Source organism: Silurus meridionalis, chromosome 7 (genome assembly GCF_014805685.1).
Source record: "Silurus meridionalis isolate SWU-2019-XX chromosome 7, ASM1480568v1, whole genome shotgun sequence".
Classification (NCBI taxonomy): domain Eukaryota; kingdom Metazoa; phylum Chordata; class Actinopteri; order Siluriformes; family Siluridae; genus Silurus; species Silurus meridionalis.
Genome location: NC_060890.1, coordinates 26,268,012 through 26,286,999, shown reverse-complemented (window position 1 = coordinate 26,286,999; position 18,988 = coordinate 26,268,012). Strand labels below are relative to the sequence as shown.

The following is an 18,988-nucleotide window of genomic DNA, read 5'->3' as shown; positions in this document are numbered from 1 at the left end:
TGCATTTTATTTACATCCCTTACGTTGATTTATCTTGTGATTTCCTTCTTCTTCAGATGGCTGTTATTAATCAAGCTGGTGCGCTCAGAGTTTTCTTTTGTTTTGTATCATCATCATCATCATCTGCTGCATGGACGTTAAAAAGCTCTAAGTGCCGTGATTACTAATTACAAGCCTTTCTCATAGAGACTTCTCAGCTTTTGTTGCTAATATCATTAGTTATTTGCGTATAGCCGTGCAGGCGGGGGGGGATGGGATGCGGTGGGTGGGGGGTCTCTGGTCTCTTAAACGCCCGTTTGTTTTGGAGTCTTTCAGTGCAGGATGCTATCAATAGCCACTAAAGAAAGATCAATAAGCGTTCATTTATCCAGTCAGGCGAGTCGCCGCAGCACAGCCACTTCATTATACACGCCGAGCAGCATTTTGCTTTAATTGGCCCCGAATCAAAGGAGTGAAGTGGATGGAGTGGACCGATTTGCATATCTGTCAGCGAGTCGGACCTGCCGATTGGCCCGGTGCGCATAATGATGCCCAAATTTGCAAGTCATACGTCTGGAAACGGGAGGCTTGAAACAAATCGAGGGCTTTTGTCAAGTTTCTGTGGTTTCATTTGCAGCAAAAGTGAACCTTCTGCTTCTCTCATTAGATACAAAACATCAGACCGCGACTGTGGCCGTGGATCAGACCGTGCGTGGGACTATAGATCAGATCAGGAGTGGAGTGAAAGAGCCGATCTGGACTGTGATGCAATATGTCAGATCTGGATTGAACTGGTAGATCAGACCAGGAGTGTGGCAATAGATCAGACGTGTGGTAATAGGTCTGACAAATACTGTGATAAATGTTCAGGAGTGAAACAATAGATCAGACCAGGAGTGGAACAATAGATCAGAATGGAAGTGGAACAATAGATCAGAATGGAAGTGGGACAAAAGATCAGACCAGGAGTGGGCTAATAGATCAGACCAAAAGTGTGGGTGTAAATTAGACTACAATTGGGGCTATAGATCAGAGCTGGAGTGGGACAATAGATCAAATTGCATTTTTGTTACAGAACCTCCAGCTGACACAGAAGACTCCTTCCCCAAATGCTATATTAACATACAATCTGTTTCTATAGCAACAATAACACATTCATATATGATCTGTTTCTATAGCAACAATAATGCATCTGTATAACCCTGACACCTTCTGACCATCCAAATCATAACAATAATTGGTATAATAAATAAAAGGCTGATGGTGTCACTTATCCCAGGACCCAAATCTACACTCAGGACTTTCTCTCATTCACGTTTTTCACGTTTGTGTGACGAGACATCGGGCGGTTAAACCTGTCTCCCCTGTTTTTTTTACTCTGCTAACCCCAAATTAGGAGGAAGACATTTTGCTGTGTGTCTCCTTATCTACAGCCTGCTGTATTTCCACATTATGGCTGAAGTACAGTTCTTTACCACGCAGCAGCAGCAGCAGCAGCAGCAGGCTGTAATTTACTGCCTCTGCCATCTGTTGTGGCTCTGCAAAATTACACATAAACTGGTTAGCGGACACTTTGGCCCATTGTCTGTTGTTTTGATAATCACCCTTAATAATGCTCGGCATCAATATGGTCTTTAAACCCGATTTGGGGGGTTAATGGAATAAGACGGAGGCAGTCAGTGTATGCAGCGGGACTAATGTCATTAGGAATGTTTGCGAAGAGCCAAATTAAATCAGCCATAAATTGTGCTCTCGAGTTTAGACCGGGGAGGAGAGAAAAAAAAGGTTGTTCAACCCAAGAAGCGCGCTTTATATCGGGACCTCTGGTCCTCTAACGGCGCTTTAAACTAACGCTGTAATAACTACTACCGTCGCAATAACACGGGAAGTGGGAGATCAGTGGTTAAGGCTCTGGGTTAGTGATCGGAAGGTTGGGGGGTCAGTCCCCAGTATCGCCAAGCTGCCACTCTTGGGCCACTCTTGAGTAAGGCACCCAACCCTCTGTGCTCCAGGGGGCTGTATCATGGCTGACTCTGCACTCTGACCCCATGTGACAAGCATAAAGCACCTTTTGCTTTGACTTTTCAGTCTGTATCAGGAGGTGCTGTGGAATACTAATGAGTTGTTCATGAACGATTCGCTCATTTTGAACGAGTCTTTAATGTGACTCAGAAAAAACGAGTCGTCTCAAAGAGTGATTCGTGCATTTTCTATTGGACGCACACGAGCAAAGCATCGAAAAAACTCCGTAGGTTACGTACAGGAAACAGAATTTAGTAGTTCATCTCTCAACTCTTCTAGTCCGAGTCGTTCATTCTTCCATCACGTGATTCCCATAGACACTATGCTGTGCATTACACAGGAATCAGAATTGAGTCATTCATCACGAGTCATCTGGTACGAGTCATTTGTTGTTTTGTCAAATGACTCCTGTACATGCTATTCAGTTACAAACATATATAAAAGATTGAAACTATAGTCAAAGTTGGTGTATGTAGATGTGTTGGGGATCTGCTTATTAAAAAATGGTTATGTTTTTTTTTATTTCTGATCAAATAAACAAAACAAGTAAAATGACAAAAAAGATTCGTTCATTTTGATAAACAAGATTCAAAGAGTCAAAATAGAGTCAAATAAAAATTCTCCCGACTCTTTATTTTAGTGATTCGGTTCTTTGAATCTCTTTTGAAATAATTTTTTCCTTCAATCCATTAATCAATAAAAGAATGAACAACACGGAACCTACGGAGATTTTGTGATGCTTTGCTTATGCACGTCCAGTAGAAAAATAACGAATCACCCTCTGAGACGACTCCTTCTTCACATTAAAGTCACATTAAAGATTCTTTCAAATTGAACGAATTGCTCATGAACGACTCGTCACTAATCCTCAGTGTCAGGTTTTTAGTAAAAGGTTTCATTTCATCTGGAGTTAAAGTGAATTCTGACATTTCTTCATTTAATATTTATCTGTATTTATTTCTGAAAAAGGGGGGTGGTGTTGAGTGTAAGTGCGTTCAATTCGAACAGTTTTGTTTCCGCACAAATCTCCAGCAAAGAGGGAGTTTTATCCTATATCTTTTTTTAATCTTGTTTGAGACGTGACTGAACAAAAGAGTCTAAGTCTGTGAGTTTACAGCAAGTTCACCTGAAACACGGCACCTGTAGCTGTAGGTGACGCCCTTCATTCCTGCGAGCGAGTGCCAGGACGTGTAACCGAGCGAAAGGGAGCGTACAGGTGATCACATGCCGAGTGTGATGTTCATCTCCCAGCTTCAGTGATCAGAGGGTCATTCACACCCCGGAGGAATAAAAACACACACATAGAAAAAAAATATGGACAAAAGTATCGAGACACGCGGCATTGCAACCCACCCCCTTCCCCAAAGCACAAATCTGGAGGCACACGATTGTAGGCATCTTTGGACGCTGTAGCAGGACCCAAACCTGCACAAAGCCAGCTCCATGAAGATCTGCTTTCCATGTAATGGAGTGGAAGATCTTCTGCTATAGAGCTATTGAACATGAAAGACTGCACCCCAGGCCTCCTCACCTCACCTCACTTCTATCAGTTCCTGACTTCACTAACACCCTTGTAGCTGAATGAATCTCCAACACAATCTAGTGGAACGTTGTAGCAGAAGAGTGGAGCTCATTATATCATGAAATGGAGACTAGATGTGGAATGAGACGTTTAAAAAGGAGCACATGCAAATCTACTGGTCAGGTGTTCACAATCTCTATTCTTTCACATGGGTCCTTCATGTGGTGTGTGTTGGAACACGGATAACACGGCGGCTTGTGACCCGTGCAGTCACACGCTGCTTGTCTCGCTTCAGGCGAATAACAAGCGAGTCAGACACCCGGGCAGAAAACATCTAGTCTTCTTTATCTGCCTGGATCTGACTGAGCATGGAACAAAAGCGGCGTGTTTTTGGAGGTGCGTCACTTCAGGCCAGGTGGGTCGCAGGTGAGAACGACAGAGAACTGGTGGAGAGATTTATGACCAGAGGAAAGCGTGTTGAAATGCGTGAGGTGAGGTCATTTTTCCTATCGAGAAATAGAAAGCGAGTGTGAGCTAAATGAGCTCCCGTCCCTTTGTGTGTCTCCTGTCCGACAGCCTTGGGCTCGGGACACGGGGGAAAAAAAACCCTCGCCTGAGAAACAAACGTCTGTGTCTCCCTGAGGAGAGACTCTGAGAAGACGAGCCGGCTTTCGCCCAGACGGCCGTCGAGAGAAGATGTCAGCGTTTAATGAAAACACTCAGGGGAGTGGTTGGAAAAAAAGACACTTACAACTACTTGTAACTACTACAGAGAGACTATACAGAGACTTTGTGTGCCTCCAGGAAAGACAGCACTGTATCTGTTCTCGTCTCAGGTGACACACGACATTGTGAGCTACCTGTGTCCTCCGAGTGACAGTCCCGGGACCTTTTGTCCTCTTTGGCTGTCGTTTAACGTGACAGCGATGTGTCTTTGTCACCTTTTACACCTCGGTTCCTTCAGTCAACGTGTCAGTCATGACCCACATTTCTCCTCTTGTTTTGCGAGTTCACGTGCGCTCGCTACAGTAGTTTCACCAAGGTTTTCTAGCTAACCTTCTGCAAACGTAAATACAGTCCACCATTATGTCCTCATAACAATCAGCATTTCAAAGTAACACAAATCACTACTAAATCCTGCATCCTGATTGGTCAGAAGGGGCGCAGGTTTATATAAATGCGTTTGCGTCAATTCATTTTTATTTGTATAGCGCTTAACAACGGACTCCTTCACCTGGGAAAAACCCACCGATAAAATAACGGACATTAACACTGAAACTGTGTCTGAGTCCCAAACAATCTAATCTAGATGTTACAAAAGCATCAACTAGTTTTTCTGCATCCTGTAACGACATCATATTTCTAGTTTTAGCAATATTTCTAAGGTGAAAGAAGGAGATCCTGGTGATATTATTCACGTGAGACTCAAAGGAAAGACTCGAGTCAATAATCACACAGAGGTTTTTGACTGCTGTACACACTGAGACAGAAACACCATCCAGAGATGCTACGGAATCAGAAAAAGTTTACTTCTAGCTGCATGTGGTCCTAGTAAAAGTACATCCGTCTTATCTGAGTTGAGCAGAAGGAAGTTATCAAGCGTCCACTGTCTAATGTCCTTTACACACTTCTCAACATTGTTAAGCTGATCTCTCTCATCTGGCTTTGCTGAAATCTACAGCTGTGATGGTTTGTGGTTGTTTTGTGGTAGTGAATGTAAAAATTCATCTTTCTACAAATATTTATCTATAGTGTGTAGCTTAGCATTCTATCTCGAATGATATATTATTATATATATATATATATACATGCATTTTCCTTTTGTTTTTCCTCAAACAAATGGGTAAAATTTAAAAACACTGAAGAATTGGACAGTGAATGAGTGAAAGGAAGTTCTGTGGAGGTCAAATGGGACATTTTTGTCTCTACCAGGAGAACTTGCAAAATGGAGACCAGGAGAGAAGATGTGATCAGACTGAATATATTTAAATGTATTATACTTATTTAAATGATTTCATTTAGGTAATTGAACATGTAGTCATTATTTATTAATTCATATTTTTTTTATATTATTATTACAATCATTTTAAAATGTAATTTAATGTTTATATAAAATGTTATGTGTTTATATCCATGTTAATATATATATTTTTTTACATTTTTATTAATAACTCAATATGCGATTAATGTAATTATTTATTAATTTATTTATTTCTATTCGAGTGATTTGTATTGTATTATACGGTTAAGTATGGGATTAAACTCTTTCTGAAAGCAAAGTTTCGCAACCTTCCCAGTCTAACATCCGACGCTCCAGACACATAACGTCTTCGGTGTCAACCTTCATTCCAAGAGTTTTTTTTTTTCCCTCTCTTTCTTTCCCTCTTTCTTTCTTTCTTTCTTTCTTTTCTCTCTCTTTTTATGTTCACAGACATGTCTATAAATTTTCAAAGGGATGCTCCTGTCGCTTTTTATGAGCGCGTGTAACCCGAACGCAGACGTGCCGAGCTTCTTGCCAAGTCCTGAATCAGTGCATAATGATCGATTGCAATGGATAGGGCGAGTAAAGTCTTCACCAAGTACGCCAGGCATTCGAGCGAGAACTGTGTTTGAACCTTTGTGTGAGCTGTGACAAGTGTTTCGATGCCAACACGCTGCAACGTGAGACGCTCTAATAACGTCTGTGCCGTTCGAGGCCGATGTTTTGGTGTTGTGTGGGTGTTGTGGGGTGTGTTGGGTGGACGGGGGTAGGGGGGATGTCGGGGGGGATTTCCAGCATGTTCTCTAAATGCGGCCGCTGGTCGGTTAGCCGCAGGAGCACGGGGATTCTTCCAGCAGAAATGTAAGAGCCGTGATGGCGAGTCGTCTGGTCTGTAAGATAAACTCAGACGAGAGACGCTGTGTGGTCTGATCTCTGACGCGCCTGCCAGGGATTTCTCATTCAACAAGACAAGATACGACTAAAATATCAGGCTGAACCTCAATCTGTGCCAGTTTACTCGCAGAGGCACGACTCAAAGCGAGACACGGTGTCAGGTGTCCCTACGCAGTGTGGGGGACGGGGACAGGATGAGACGGGACTGTCAGGATTCTCTGTCAACAATTTAACATTTATGAACCTAAACGTATGTGCTCGAATGTTTGTGGACAGCCGAACATAAGATTGCTACGTGCTTCTTTTTGAACATCTCATTCCACATTTAGTCTCATTTAGACTCTTCTAATAATCTCCTTCGTCCACACGAGATTTTATGGAGACTCATTCAGACACAAGGGTGATACTAAAGTCAGGTAGTGATGTAGGTGAGAAGGTGAGGAGGTCTGTGGTGCAGTCAGTATTCACATTCATTTATGTTCATTAGGGTTGGAGCTCTATAGCAGGAGATCTTTCACTCCAGCACATGGAAAGCAGATCTTCATGGAGCTGCTTTGTGCACAGGGGCAGTGTCCTGCTGGAACAGGTTTCAGTCTCCTAGTTCAAGTGAAGGTACAATTTCATGCCTCTAAGTTTGTGCTAACAGTTTGAGGAAAAACCTCATTAGGGTGGAAATGTCAGGTGTCTTGTCTATACAGGGTATGGAGATCTTCTCAACCCTGTGTTCTGTCAAATACTTCCTGTCTATTAGAGCCAGTCCATAATAATAAATGGAGAAGGTTTTAGCTGGTGAAGGTGTTACTGGTGAAGGTGTTACTGGTGAAGGTGTTACTGGTGAAGGTGTTACTGGTGAACGTGTTACTGGTGAAGGTGTTACTGGTGAAGGTGTTACTGGTGAAGGTGTTACTGGGTTCTCAGATATTCAGCTCTTTCAGCAAACACGTGTTTTATCTCCTGTAGTTTACAAGCAGATTTTTATTAACTTCTCTATTTGTAAGTTGTATGTATATGTAAGTGTGTGTGTGTGTGTGTGTGTGTGTGTGTGTGTGTGTGTGTGTGTGTGTGTGTGTGTGTGTGCGTGTGTGTTGTTAATTTGAGTTCAGTAGGAAGTGGCCCGAGGTGATGTGATGATCTAATTGCAGTGTGTGTGTGTGTGTGTGTGTGTGTGTGTGTGTGTGTGTGTGTGTGTGTGTAATTCTGTCAGAGCTCACACCTGTCTGATGAGGACACACACCTGAGTGCAGACAGGAAACATGCAGAAATCTTTTTATTAATACGTTGAACATTAAAAAGGTCACATGAGGGACTTTAACTGTCTGTTTCTCTAACTCTGTCTGTCTCTGTCTCTAACTTTGTCTGTCTCTGTCTCTAACTCTGTCTGTCTCTGTCTCTAACTGTCTGTCTCTGTCTCTAACTCTCTGTCTCTGTCTCTAACTCTGTCTCTGTCTCTAACTGTCTGTCTCTGTCTCTAACTCTGTCTGTCTCTGTCTTTAACTGTCTGTCTCTATCTCTAACTCTGTCTGTCTTTGTCTCTAACTCTGTCTCTGTCTCTAACTCTGTCTGTCTCTGTCTATAACTGTCTGTCTCTGTCTCTAACTCTGTCTGTCTCTGTCTCTAACTCTGTCTGTCTGTCTCTAACTGTCTGTCTCTGTCTCTAACTTTGTCTGTGTCTGTCTCTGTCTCTAACTTTGTCTGTCTCTGTCTCTAACTTTGTCTGTCTCTGTCTCTAACTCTGTCTGTCTCTGTCTCTAACTGTCTGTCTCTGTCTTCCTGTCTGTTTCTCTAATTCTGTATCTCTGTCACTCTGCCTGTTTCTGTCTCTTTGTCTATTTCTCTAACACGGTATCTGTGTCTTTGTGCCTGTCTCTGTATCTCTGTCTGTCTCTCTGTCTGTTTCTGTCTCTCTGCCTGTCTCTGTCTTTCTGTCTGTCTGACTGTTTCTGTGAGATGTCTTGGTTTTACTCGACCCTGAATAAAGTTGGCTCTATCATTAACTCATATTGTTTATAAATACCTGTGAAAATGCCTGAGCAGACGTATCATTGTTGTTGTTGATGTTGTTGTGTGATGTTTATTAGATGAAAGGACTTTCCTGCACCGCCCTCTCACTCTTCACATCAAACACAGGAATCAAGGCAGTGTAGAGACATCAATGAGGGTCTGCTTCACACTCGAGACTCACAACACACTCCGGATTAGTGTGAATATGTGATGGTGAATATGAGATTGTCCTGATGTTGGAGGTGAATATGAGATTGTCCTGATGTTGAAGGTGAATGAGGTTGTCCTGATGTTGGAGGTGAATATGAGATTGTCCTGATGTTGGAGGTGAATATGAGATTGTTCTGATGTTGGAGGTGAATATGAGATTGTTCTGATGTTGGAGGTGAATATGAGGTTGTCCCGATGTTGGAGGTGAATATGAGATTGTTCTGATGTTGGAGGTGAATATGAGGTTGTCCTGATGTTGGAGGTGAATATGAGATTGTTCTGATGTTGGAGGTGAATATGAGATTGTCCTGATGTTGGAGGTGAATATGAGATTGTCCTGATGTTGGAGGTGAATATGAGATTGTCCTGATGTTGGAGGTGAATATGAGATTGTTCTGATGTTGAAGGTGAATGAGATTGTTCTGATGTTGGAGGTGAATATGAGGTTGTCCCGATGTTGGAGGTGAATATGAGATTGTTCTGATGTTGGAGGTGAATATGAGGTTGTCCTGATGTTGGAGGTGAATATGAGATTGTTCTGATGTTGGAGGTGAATATGAGATTGTCCTGATGTTGGAGGTGAATATGAGATTGTCCTGATGTTGGAGGTGAATATGAGATTGTCCTGATGTTGGAGGTGAATATGAGATTGTTCTGATGTTGAAGGTGAATGAGGTTGTTCTGATGTTGGAGGTGAATATGAGGTTGTCCTGATGTTGGAGGTGAATATGAGGTTGTCCTGATGTTGGAGGTGAATATGAGATTGTCCTGATGTTGGAGGTGAATATGAGATTGTTCTGATGTTGAAGGTGAATGAGGTTGTTCTGATGTTGAAGGTGAATATGAGGTTGTTCTGATGTTGAGGTGAATGAGGTTGTTCTGATGTTGGAGGTGAATATGAGATTGTTCTGATGTTGAGGTGAATATGAGGTTGTCCTGATGTTGGAGGTGAATATGAGGTTGTCCTGATGTTGAAGGTGAATGAGGTTGTTCTGATGTTGGAGGTGAATATAAGGTTGTCCTGATGTTGGAGGTGAATATGAGGTTGTTCTGATGTTGAAGGTGAATATGAGGTTGTTCTGATGTTGGAGGTGAATATGAGGTTGTCCTGATGTTGAAGGTGAATATGAGTTGTTCTGATGTTGGAGGTGAATATGAGGATGTCCTGATGTTGGAGGTGAATATGAGGTTGTCCTGATGTTGGAGGTGAATATGAGGTTGTCCTGATGTTGGAGGTGAATATGAGATTGTTCTGATGTTGGAGGTGAATATGAGGTTGTCCTGATGTTGAAGGTGAATGAGGTTGTCCTGATGTTGGAGGTGAATATAAGATTGTCCTTTTCTGTGCTAAACTGCTAGACAGAAGAACTGATAAATCTCTGACGGTCTTTGAACTGTCATGTTTCATCACACCGTTTCTGTACTGATGATTTCCTGAGGTTTGAGGTTGATTGTAGACAAATAGCTGTTTTGTCAATCCCACATAACCACCCCCCCCACACACCCCCCAAAAAAAACAAAAAACCCACACACACACGGCCAGACGTCTGCCGTCTAAAAGCTACGTTCAAGGTGCTATTGTTTCAGCATGCCTGAATTAATAAAGCTGTGTTTCATTCCAGCGTGTCAGGTGTCAGTGTAAAGTGAGATCCAGAAGAATTCCAGTTCTAAACCACAACGGTGTGTTTGATTCTGAGGAACATTAAATGTGTAATGTAAGGAAGATTGCAGGCACTGGCAACAGCTTCACAAATAAAAACAGTGTCTTTCTTCTGTGTGTTTCAACTAGCAATTGAATCTGTATTGTTGGCAGAGGCCACACCTCCTTCACTGAGACTGACACACAGAGGCCACACCTCCTTCACTGAGACCAACACATAGAGGCCACACCTCCTTTACTGGGACAGACACACAAAGACCACACCTTTACTGAGACTGACACAGAGGCCACACCTCCTTTACTAAAACTGACACACAGAGGCCACACCTCCTTCACTGAGACTGACACACAGAGGCCACACCTCCTTTTCTGAGACTGAAAAACACATAGGACACACCTCATTTACTGAGACCGACACACAGAGGCCACACCTATTTTACAGACAACACAGAGGCCATGCCTGCTACACGGACACTGACACACACAGAGGCGATGCCTCTGAGATGAACAGACACAGAGGCCACACCTTTTTTGACCTTAGAGACTTAGATGACATGTCCACTTTAGACACATAAGCTGAGGACACATCCTCCTTCACTGACAGACACATAGGCCATGCCTCTTTCACTTAGACTGACAGACACAGGCCACGCCTCTTTCACTTAGACCGACAGACACAGGCCACGCCTCTTTCACTTAGACCGACAGACACAGGCCACACCTCTTTCACTTAGAATGACAGACACAGGACACACCTCTTTCACTTAGAATGACAGACACAGGCCACGCCTCTTTTACTTAGACCGACAGACACAGGCCACACCTCTTTCACTTAGAATGACAGACACATAGGCCATGCCTCTTTCACTTAGACTGACAGACACAGGCCACGCCTCTTTCACTTAGACTGACAGACACATAGCATTCATTAAGGCAATAAGCATCTTTTAATGCCTTTTGGTCAAATTCTGGCTTGAAGTATCTCCTGTTTCACACACACACATGTACAGACAGACACACACACACACACACACACTTGTACACACATGCTTTTTTTGCTGTTTAAATGACATTTTCTGTTACAAAAAAAGGGGACTAAAACACATTTTTACAGAAATGGAGATGAAAATTTCAATTCCATCTTTCCTCTTTTCGGTAGTTTATCTCCCTTTTGATGTGTCGCTCATAAAAGCCTCGGCGCGCGTCTGCAATAAGCTCCACACGCTGAACCTCGACCCGCGGCCATTAGCCAAACACCCTCACCAGCACATGTCGCTCTCACACAAACCATAATTGAAAAAAATTGTCCATGTTTATAGCAAAAAACATCTCGCCCTGTGTGTGTGTGTGTGTGTGTGTGTGTGTGTGTGTGTGTGTGTGTGTTGGTGTGTTGTCGAAGTGGATACAGTTGTACACTTTAATCTCGTGTGTAAGGCGCGTCAAACAGCAGAAGTGCTGCAGATTTTTCCTTTGAAATGGAACAGAGTTCAATTATCTGGCCACGCAAATCTCATTAAGGCGGCCATTGTCCAGCCGGATAGCTGTGTGTGTGTGTGTGTGTGTGTGTGTGTGTGTGTGTGTGTGTGTGTGTGATGCTGAGTACACACTTTGTTAATCTGGATGGAGAGCGAAAGAAATCCAAGTCCAATCTTGGCTTGTTCAAAGCTGTGCTGCTTTTTTCTTTGATGCTGAAGTGTGTGTCATGCTGAGTCACGCGGCGAGACGTTAATACACACGCCGACGCAAATCACGTCTCATTCGCCGCATTTCTCATTTAATCACCTACTTTAGAGCGATTTACACATAACAACCTTCCTGAGTGTGTCACCAAATTTAAACGGAATTGTTGTGTTGGCGATCTTGAATCCGAAGGTGCCGGAATGAACACATCCGGTCCGGAGCGCAGGTTTGTATCAATACATTATAGTTTCCATAGGAACGGCTGGTTCACTCACGTATTAACTCTCACAATAAAACGATCAGCATTTGTCGTTCTTCAGTAAATGAGTTGGACAGTTGCTGTGGTGAAAGAGGAATGAAACGTATCGGAGGAGTTTCGTCCTCGGAAACAATCGTCGTTTGTTTTATTATTTTGTCGACGCTCGTGTCCAGGTGGCCTCGCATTATATCGAATCCAGATCGATGCTCCTGCTCAGCCTGTCAGCAACAGATTGGCTGGCAGAGGTCAAAAATGAAGGTCACAGATGTCCAGAGAGGGCTAGACAATTATGACAAGGTCTCAGTCTGGGTCATAACCTTAATGACCTCTAGAGGTCACTGAAATTTTTTTTGGCCGAATGTTTTTTGTCTCATTATTTATCATTTTGTTTATGAAATATAAAATTGTTGGATATAATCTGCTGGAAAAAGTTTGTGACATTTGACCAAGGAAGTGGAGGCTCAGTGATTAAGGCTCTGGGCTACCAATCAGAAGGTGGGGGATTCAAGCCACGGTATTGCCAAGCTGCCACTCTTAAGGGGCACCTGAGCAAGGCCCTTAAACCTCTGTCCTCTGTCCTGTATCATGGCCGACCTGAGCTTCCTAACATCTTTGGGATATGCTAAGAAAGAGTTTCACTGTGCTGTAATGTACATGTTAAGTACATTACCCCTTTTTCAGGGTCACTGTCTAAAAAGTCAGAATCTGAATCCAAATCAGAATCTGAATTACGATATAAGTGAATCATAAATAAAATCTAAGCGTGAATCCGAATCAGAATCATATTTTAAAATTGAATCTACTGAAATGTGAAACTTATTTTGAATAAGAAAAAAGTTTTAAACTGACTGAATAGGAATCTGAATTCCTATGCAAACTAGACTCCAAATCAGTATCTAATTTAGAATCAAAAAGCAAAATCCGAAACATGGATTTCAGTCTGAATTGGAATTTGAGATTTTATGGGATCAGAATCAGAAATCAAAATCAGAATGTGAGTTAATTATGAGTGAGAATCATAATCCAAATCTGAATTGAAGTCTAAATTCAAATTTGGCCCTGTATCCATAGTAAAATCAGACACCATCAAACTGTAAAACTAAGAATGTGACTGAATTTGGAATTAGAATCTTAATAAAAATATAAATCGGAATTTGAATTAGAATGTGACTCAAAATTCAAAATGAAATTGGACTAAAAGAAAACCAGAATCTTATTCCGAATCAAAATCCGAATTTGTCAAAGATTTTAAATCACATTTCTCAAGAATCAGATAAAAAATCTGAATTTTAAGAAAGTCTGGATTAGAATTTGAATCTTAATCAAAATCTGAATTGAAATTCGAATTTTAACCAAATCTTTTTTTTTTAAGCTTTAAAGATCTGATTTGAATGTTAGCATATTGCTATTACCAAGCTGATTAGCATTCTGGCATTAGCATGCTGATGGTTATTTCTGGTGGTTGTAGGTGACAGTGAAGATGCACAAGCGAGGAGCTCACAGCTGGTGGGGAAAACCTCTCAGCGGGACGACTACCATCCCGTCCAACACATACATCCTGTTCCGCATCAGTGGAGACGACAAAGATGCCAAGATCCCGGCTACCAGCATCCACACCGTCACGCTTAGCATCTAGGGTTGGGGGGTCAGGGGTCAGGGGAGGATATTGCCAGGTAAATGTAAAGACTTCAGGTGGTTCTAAAGAAAGGTTTACTGTCCTATATTTTGTCTGTATTTCTGTGAGAATGTATTTGCCAAAATGATGACAATGAGGACAATTTTGTAAGAATTAATAACCTTTACTCTGATTTTACACTGACTTTACACTGTGTGGTAGCAGGGGGCGTGGTCCAGTGTTGGACAGGGGGGTGGAGTTGTGTTGAGCATGCAGATAGTATTGTAAGGTTAAAACCACCTATTTGATTGCTAAGCATTTCTTCTTGATCATGGAATGTTTGGTGTCGATTAGGCGACCCTCACTATACTATCTGTTTCCCATTTGATGCTTGACCACGCCCCCGCTTTGACTTTACACTTACTTTACTGTTACTTAGCAATGAATTAATCCCGATTTATCTCTAATTTTAAAATGACTTGATTCTGACTTAACAATGACTTTACACTGACTTTACACTGAATTAACACTGAGTTATTTTACTCTGACTTAATTTTGACTTTATACTAACTTCACACTGACTTTACAGTGACTTGATTCTGACTTTACAACGACTTTACCTTTACTTTACACTAAACACTTATTTTACACTAAACACTGACTTTACACTGACTTTACTCCCTGTACACCCCAGTAAATATACATGTTGCCTTGTGAGCCCATTTTATTACCATTCAGTCCAGTGTTTGTTGTTAAGACAATAAACTGGACACTCGCTTTATACTACAAACAAACAACAATCATGTGTTAAAGTATTGGCACACTTCCATCCTAAGAGACATTCTTCTATCTCATTCTCTGTAGTCCTCCACGATCAAGATCAAGATCAAGTTTGGATTGGAAATTTTCTGGATGCTATTTGCATAAACCTTTTGTATTCATGTAAAAGTATGTTACTGTGGTGATGCTGTTTCTTCTATTAGATCATTCTAAAGAAGCTTTATTTATAAAGACACTTTTATTTCGTCTTATTAACAAACACAATGTGAACAATGTTGTACAAAACTAGTCTTCATTTTTTGTGCATGTGAGATGGTGTGTAATCGGCCGTGTGATCGCGTGTTTGCGTGTCGGCTCGTTTAGCAGCTAGCCGGTTTCTCTCGGCCGTAATTGCTCACTCAACAAACCAACGCGCTGCTCATCTTGACACGTTTTTCAACACAGGATCCATTTGTGACCCGGCGGCATTGTTAAAGCCTTCGGAGAGCAGCGACTGGAGCACAAGCTACGCAAACTGCGCTAAACTCGACTCGTGACACAAACGCACTCCTTCACCCGAGCACAATGGAAAACGCTGGTGTTGTTATGGAAATAGCGGCGGTTCAGCTAATTAGCGCGGCTCGTTTTCTCTTGTTTGGGATGACGAGTCTAGTGTGAGCCCGTGCTTTGAAGCGGCAAATTAATTACCGATTGTGTCGCTGAACTCATATAAGGAGTAAGCGCTAATGCTAATTTGATGCAGGTGTGGAACTGGGACTGATTGATGCTGAATGTAGAGACATGTCGAGCTGCAGCACAGTCGAAAAGTTTCAGCTCAGTGAAATTTCACTGTGAATCTTTTTCAGGAACTCTTTTAATTCCTGATATACTGAATGTGAGTGTGAATTTAACTAGAATCTTGATCTGAATCTGAAACATATTTAAACGCCATTGGATTAAAAAGGCATATCTGAATTTGGATATGAATCTGAATTGAAAATTCTGATCAAAATCTGAATCAAAACTCAAATCAGAATTTGCATCTGCAGATTTGCATCTGCATTTGCATAGAATCAGATTAATAAGAGTCACACTATCTGAAATGAATTTTTATTTATATCTGAATTAGAAGTAAATTTGCAAATTAAATTAATTTGTATGTCAGGTTTCAAATATTAATCAATGTCTTCCTGCGACTCATTCACAGCTTTCTTTTAACATTAATGCTAACAGTTGGCAGTCTTATTTCTGCGATTTCTATACCACTTTTTACAATCAATTATACTTTCCTGTCAGTGCTAACAGTCTTACATTACGCTAGCTGTTTTTCTACTCAGGATTTATTATTACAGAGAAATAATTGCCATTATTTGTCGAATCCATTCACAGGGATTTTTCTCTCAGTGCATTGTCCTTCTTTCTTACTACCAGCGCTAACAGCTAACAGTCCCATTTAGCGTCTCTGGTATTGGCACTAATGGAGTTGTTATAGATGTAGGCCGAGTGCCTTAAGCTAACGCGGAGATTCAGATCTTTGTGAATGGCGGTTCTGAGGCTCAAACTGCATTATGTTGCACTCAGGTTTCACAAAGGGCTGTTTATGAATTTACCCCGGAGGACGTTTGGTGTCCGTGTGAGTTCTGAGCTTTGACACCGACTAGTCCGTTTTATCGGTGAAGAACATCGCATAGCCATGGGGTGACAGAAACATAGCGGGTTCTTCAGGCAGGCATGACGACATATGATAAGGCTTTTCTTTTTTTTCTTGTTTCATGTATAGTGAAGAGAAAATAGGTTGTATACTCATTTTTTCAAGCCATATGTGGTTCTTCCCCAAACATTTCGAGGTACACGATTGTATCGGACGTCACTGGGTGTTTGAGCATGAAAATTTTCCTTCAATTCAACTAGGAGACCCAAAACTGTTCCAGCATGATATCTGTGCACAAAGCAGCTTCATGAAGATTGGGTTGCAGAGAAAGATCTCCTGCTGTAGAGCTCAAAACCCTATTAATGAATGTGGCACTGACTGCACCTCAGGCTTCCTTACCTCACCTGCATCAGTACCTGACTTTACTAACAACCATGTTGCTGAATGAGTCTCCACAAAATCTAGTGGAACATCTCCTCAGAAGAGTGGAGCTTATTTAAACAGGAGGAGAATAAATGTGGAAAGGAATGTTCAAAAAGGAGCACGTAGCAATCCAACCCATGTATCTTTGAGTTCAGTCCTGCTGCATTGTCATGCTGGAACAGGTTTGGGTCTCCTAGTGTAAGTGAAGACAAATGTCATGCTAACAAATGCATCCAAAGACAATTGTGTGCCTCCAACAATTTGACAAAGAACCAAATATTTCTGAAAAAGGTGTCCCAATACTGTTTCTTTTTTCATTTTTATCTAAAGTGGACTTTTGGGTTTGGATTTGCAAATAAAATGTTTTAAAATGTTGTTATATGTAGTTACTAAAACTTTTAGTCAAAACTCTGGACATTAAATATGACTAGCAATATCTGTTTACAGGAATGGGAATTGCAATTATCTAAAGATGCTTATTAAATGCAGTTATTTGGATTCTTATTTACAACATATGGCAGACGTCCCCGTCCAGTGCCACTTATAATTATCTCATATATACACACTAGTGCATCTCCATAACTGAGGCCGATGCGATTCGCATCTTGATGCATAGCAACAGATACGATACATCAAAGATACATATGAAGCAGCTACCGATGTCTCCTACGATGCAGCATGATCCGATTTTAATTCAACAAAATGCGATTCAATAAAACAATATACAATACTCTGCAATCAATATGGAACAAGTAGTTCAATTTTATTTCTTTGGTTCAGACAGACAGCAAATCATCAAATTAACGCATGGCCCCTTTCACAAACACGCCTTTATAGGGCAAAAAAGAAAAAAGATTAAATAAAATGCGTCTGTAAAATGTGTCTTTAAGAAGTTACAGCTCTACCTCAGCCATGTTAATCTGAATTCTGTGTGTCTCTCAGGACACGCCTCGGTCTCCGTAGTGTTATAAATCAAATATTGGTCAAACATTATTGGTTTCTTTTAAAATAATAAAATAAAAGCACATCTACTAAACATTACATATAAATAAATTGCTTTTTTTTACCAGTGCAAATATCTTTAAAAACTATGCATCCTGATACAAATGAAACTTGTATCCGATGCTCACTATTTTAAATCAATGCATCACATCGTTAACTTTTATGCACCGATGCAACTTGTTGAATTTTACCATCCCTAATGTACACTGAGCAGGTGGGGGGTTAAGGGCCTTGCTGGGGGGCCCAGCGTTTAAACTTAAAACCTACAAAACTGTGATGTTATACTTAAACATGTTCTTACTGTACTACACACACTGCTGTTTATTGGTATGATCAACTCGTGTTTTGCTGTAGTTTTTATGGTTTGTTAGAATGTAAAATAATTTTCCATGCTGGTGTGTTTGTGTGACTTTTCAATAAAAGACTATACAGTGAGAGTATCTTCTTCTCTGTTCTTTTTCTTCTTCTTCTTCTTTCGGCTGCTCCCATTAGGGGTCTCCACAGAGAATCATCTGTTCCCATACCCCTCTGTCCTCTACATATGCCTCTTTCACACCAACTACCTGCACGTCTTCCCTCACCACATCCTTGGTCTTCCTCTTTTCCTTCTTCTTGACGGCTCCATCCTCAGCATTCTTCTACTGATATACCCCATGTCCCTCCTCTGCACGTGTCCAAACCATCTCAATCTCCCAAAAAAAACCTCATTTTACATCTCAGCATCTTCAGCTGTGCTACCTCCAGCTCCATCACCTCCACACCACCTGATATCAACTTTATTCCCCTGTAGTTACTGCAGGTCTGCACCTTATTCTTAAAAACCGGTACTAGAGAACTTCTCCATTCCTCAGGCATCCTCTCAACTTCTAAAATTTTGTTGAACAATCTGGTCAAAAACTCCTCTGCATCTCTCCTGAACATCTCCATGCTTTTACCTGTATGTCATCTGGTCCAACCGACTTTCCACTCTTCATCCTCTTAATCGCTGCTCTCACTTCCTCCTTACTAATCCTATCCACTTCCTGCTTCACATCTCCACATCATCCAACCTTCTCTCTCTCTCATTTTCCTCATTCATCAGCTGCTCAAAATACTCCCTCCACTTCTCAACACACTCTCCTCACTAGTCAACACATTTCCATCTCCATCCTTTATTGCTCTAACTTGCAGCACATCCTTCCCCGCTCGGTTTCTCTGCCTGGCCAATCGCTACAAATCCTTTTCTCCTTCCTTAGTGTTCAACCTCTCCTACAGCTCCTCATATACCTTTTCCTTGGCTTTCGCCACATCCCTCTTTACCTGCTGCTGCATCTCCTTGTTCTCCTGCCTA

At 41.5% G+C, this 18,988-nt stretch overlaps 1 protein-coding gene across 1 annotated transcript in view; it reads left to right on the top strand.

The window, feature by feature from the left end:
* si:zfos-911d5.4 overlaps positions 1–16,729 on the top strand; it is a 35,958-nt gene extending 19,229 nt beyond the window's left edge. Inside the window, exons 6-7 of the mRNA XM_046854754.1 lie at positions 13,677–13,881; positions 14,688–16,729. Of these exons, the coding sequence (XP_046710710.1) occupies positions 13,677–13,844 (168 nt within the window). The 3' untranslated portion in view covers positions 13,845–13,881; positions 14,688–16,729. The remainder of the gene's footprint in view (positions 1–13,676; positions 13,882–14,687) is intronic.
* The last annotated feature ends 2,259 nt before the right edge of the window (positions 16,730–18,988 follow it).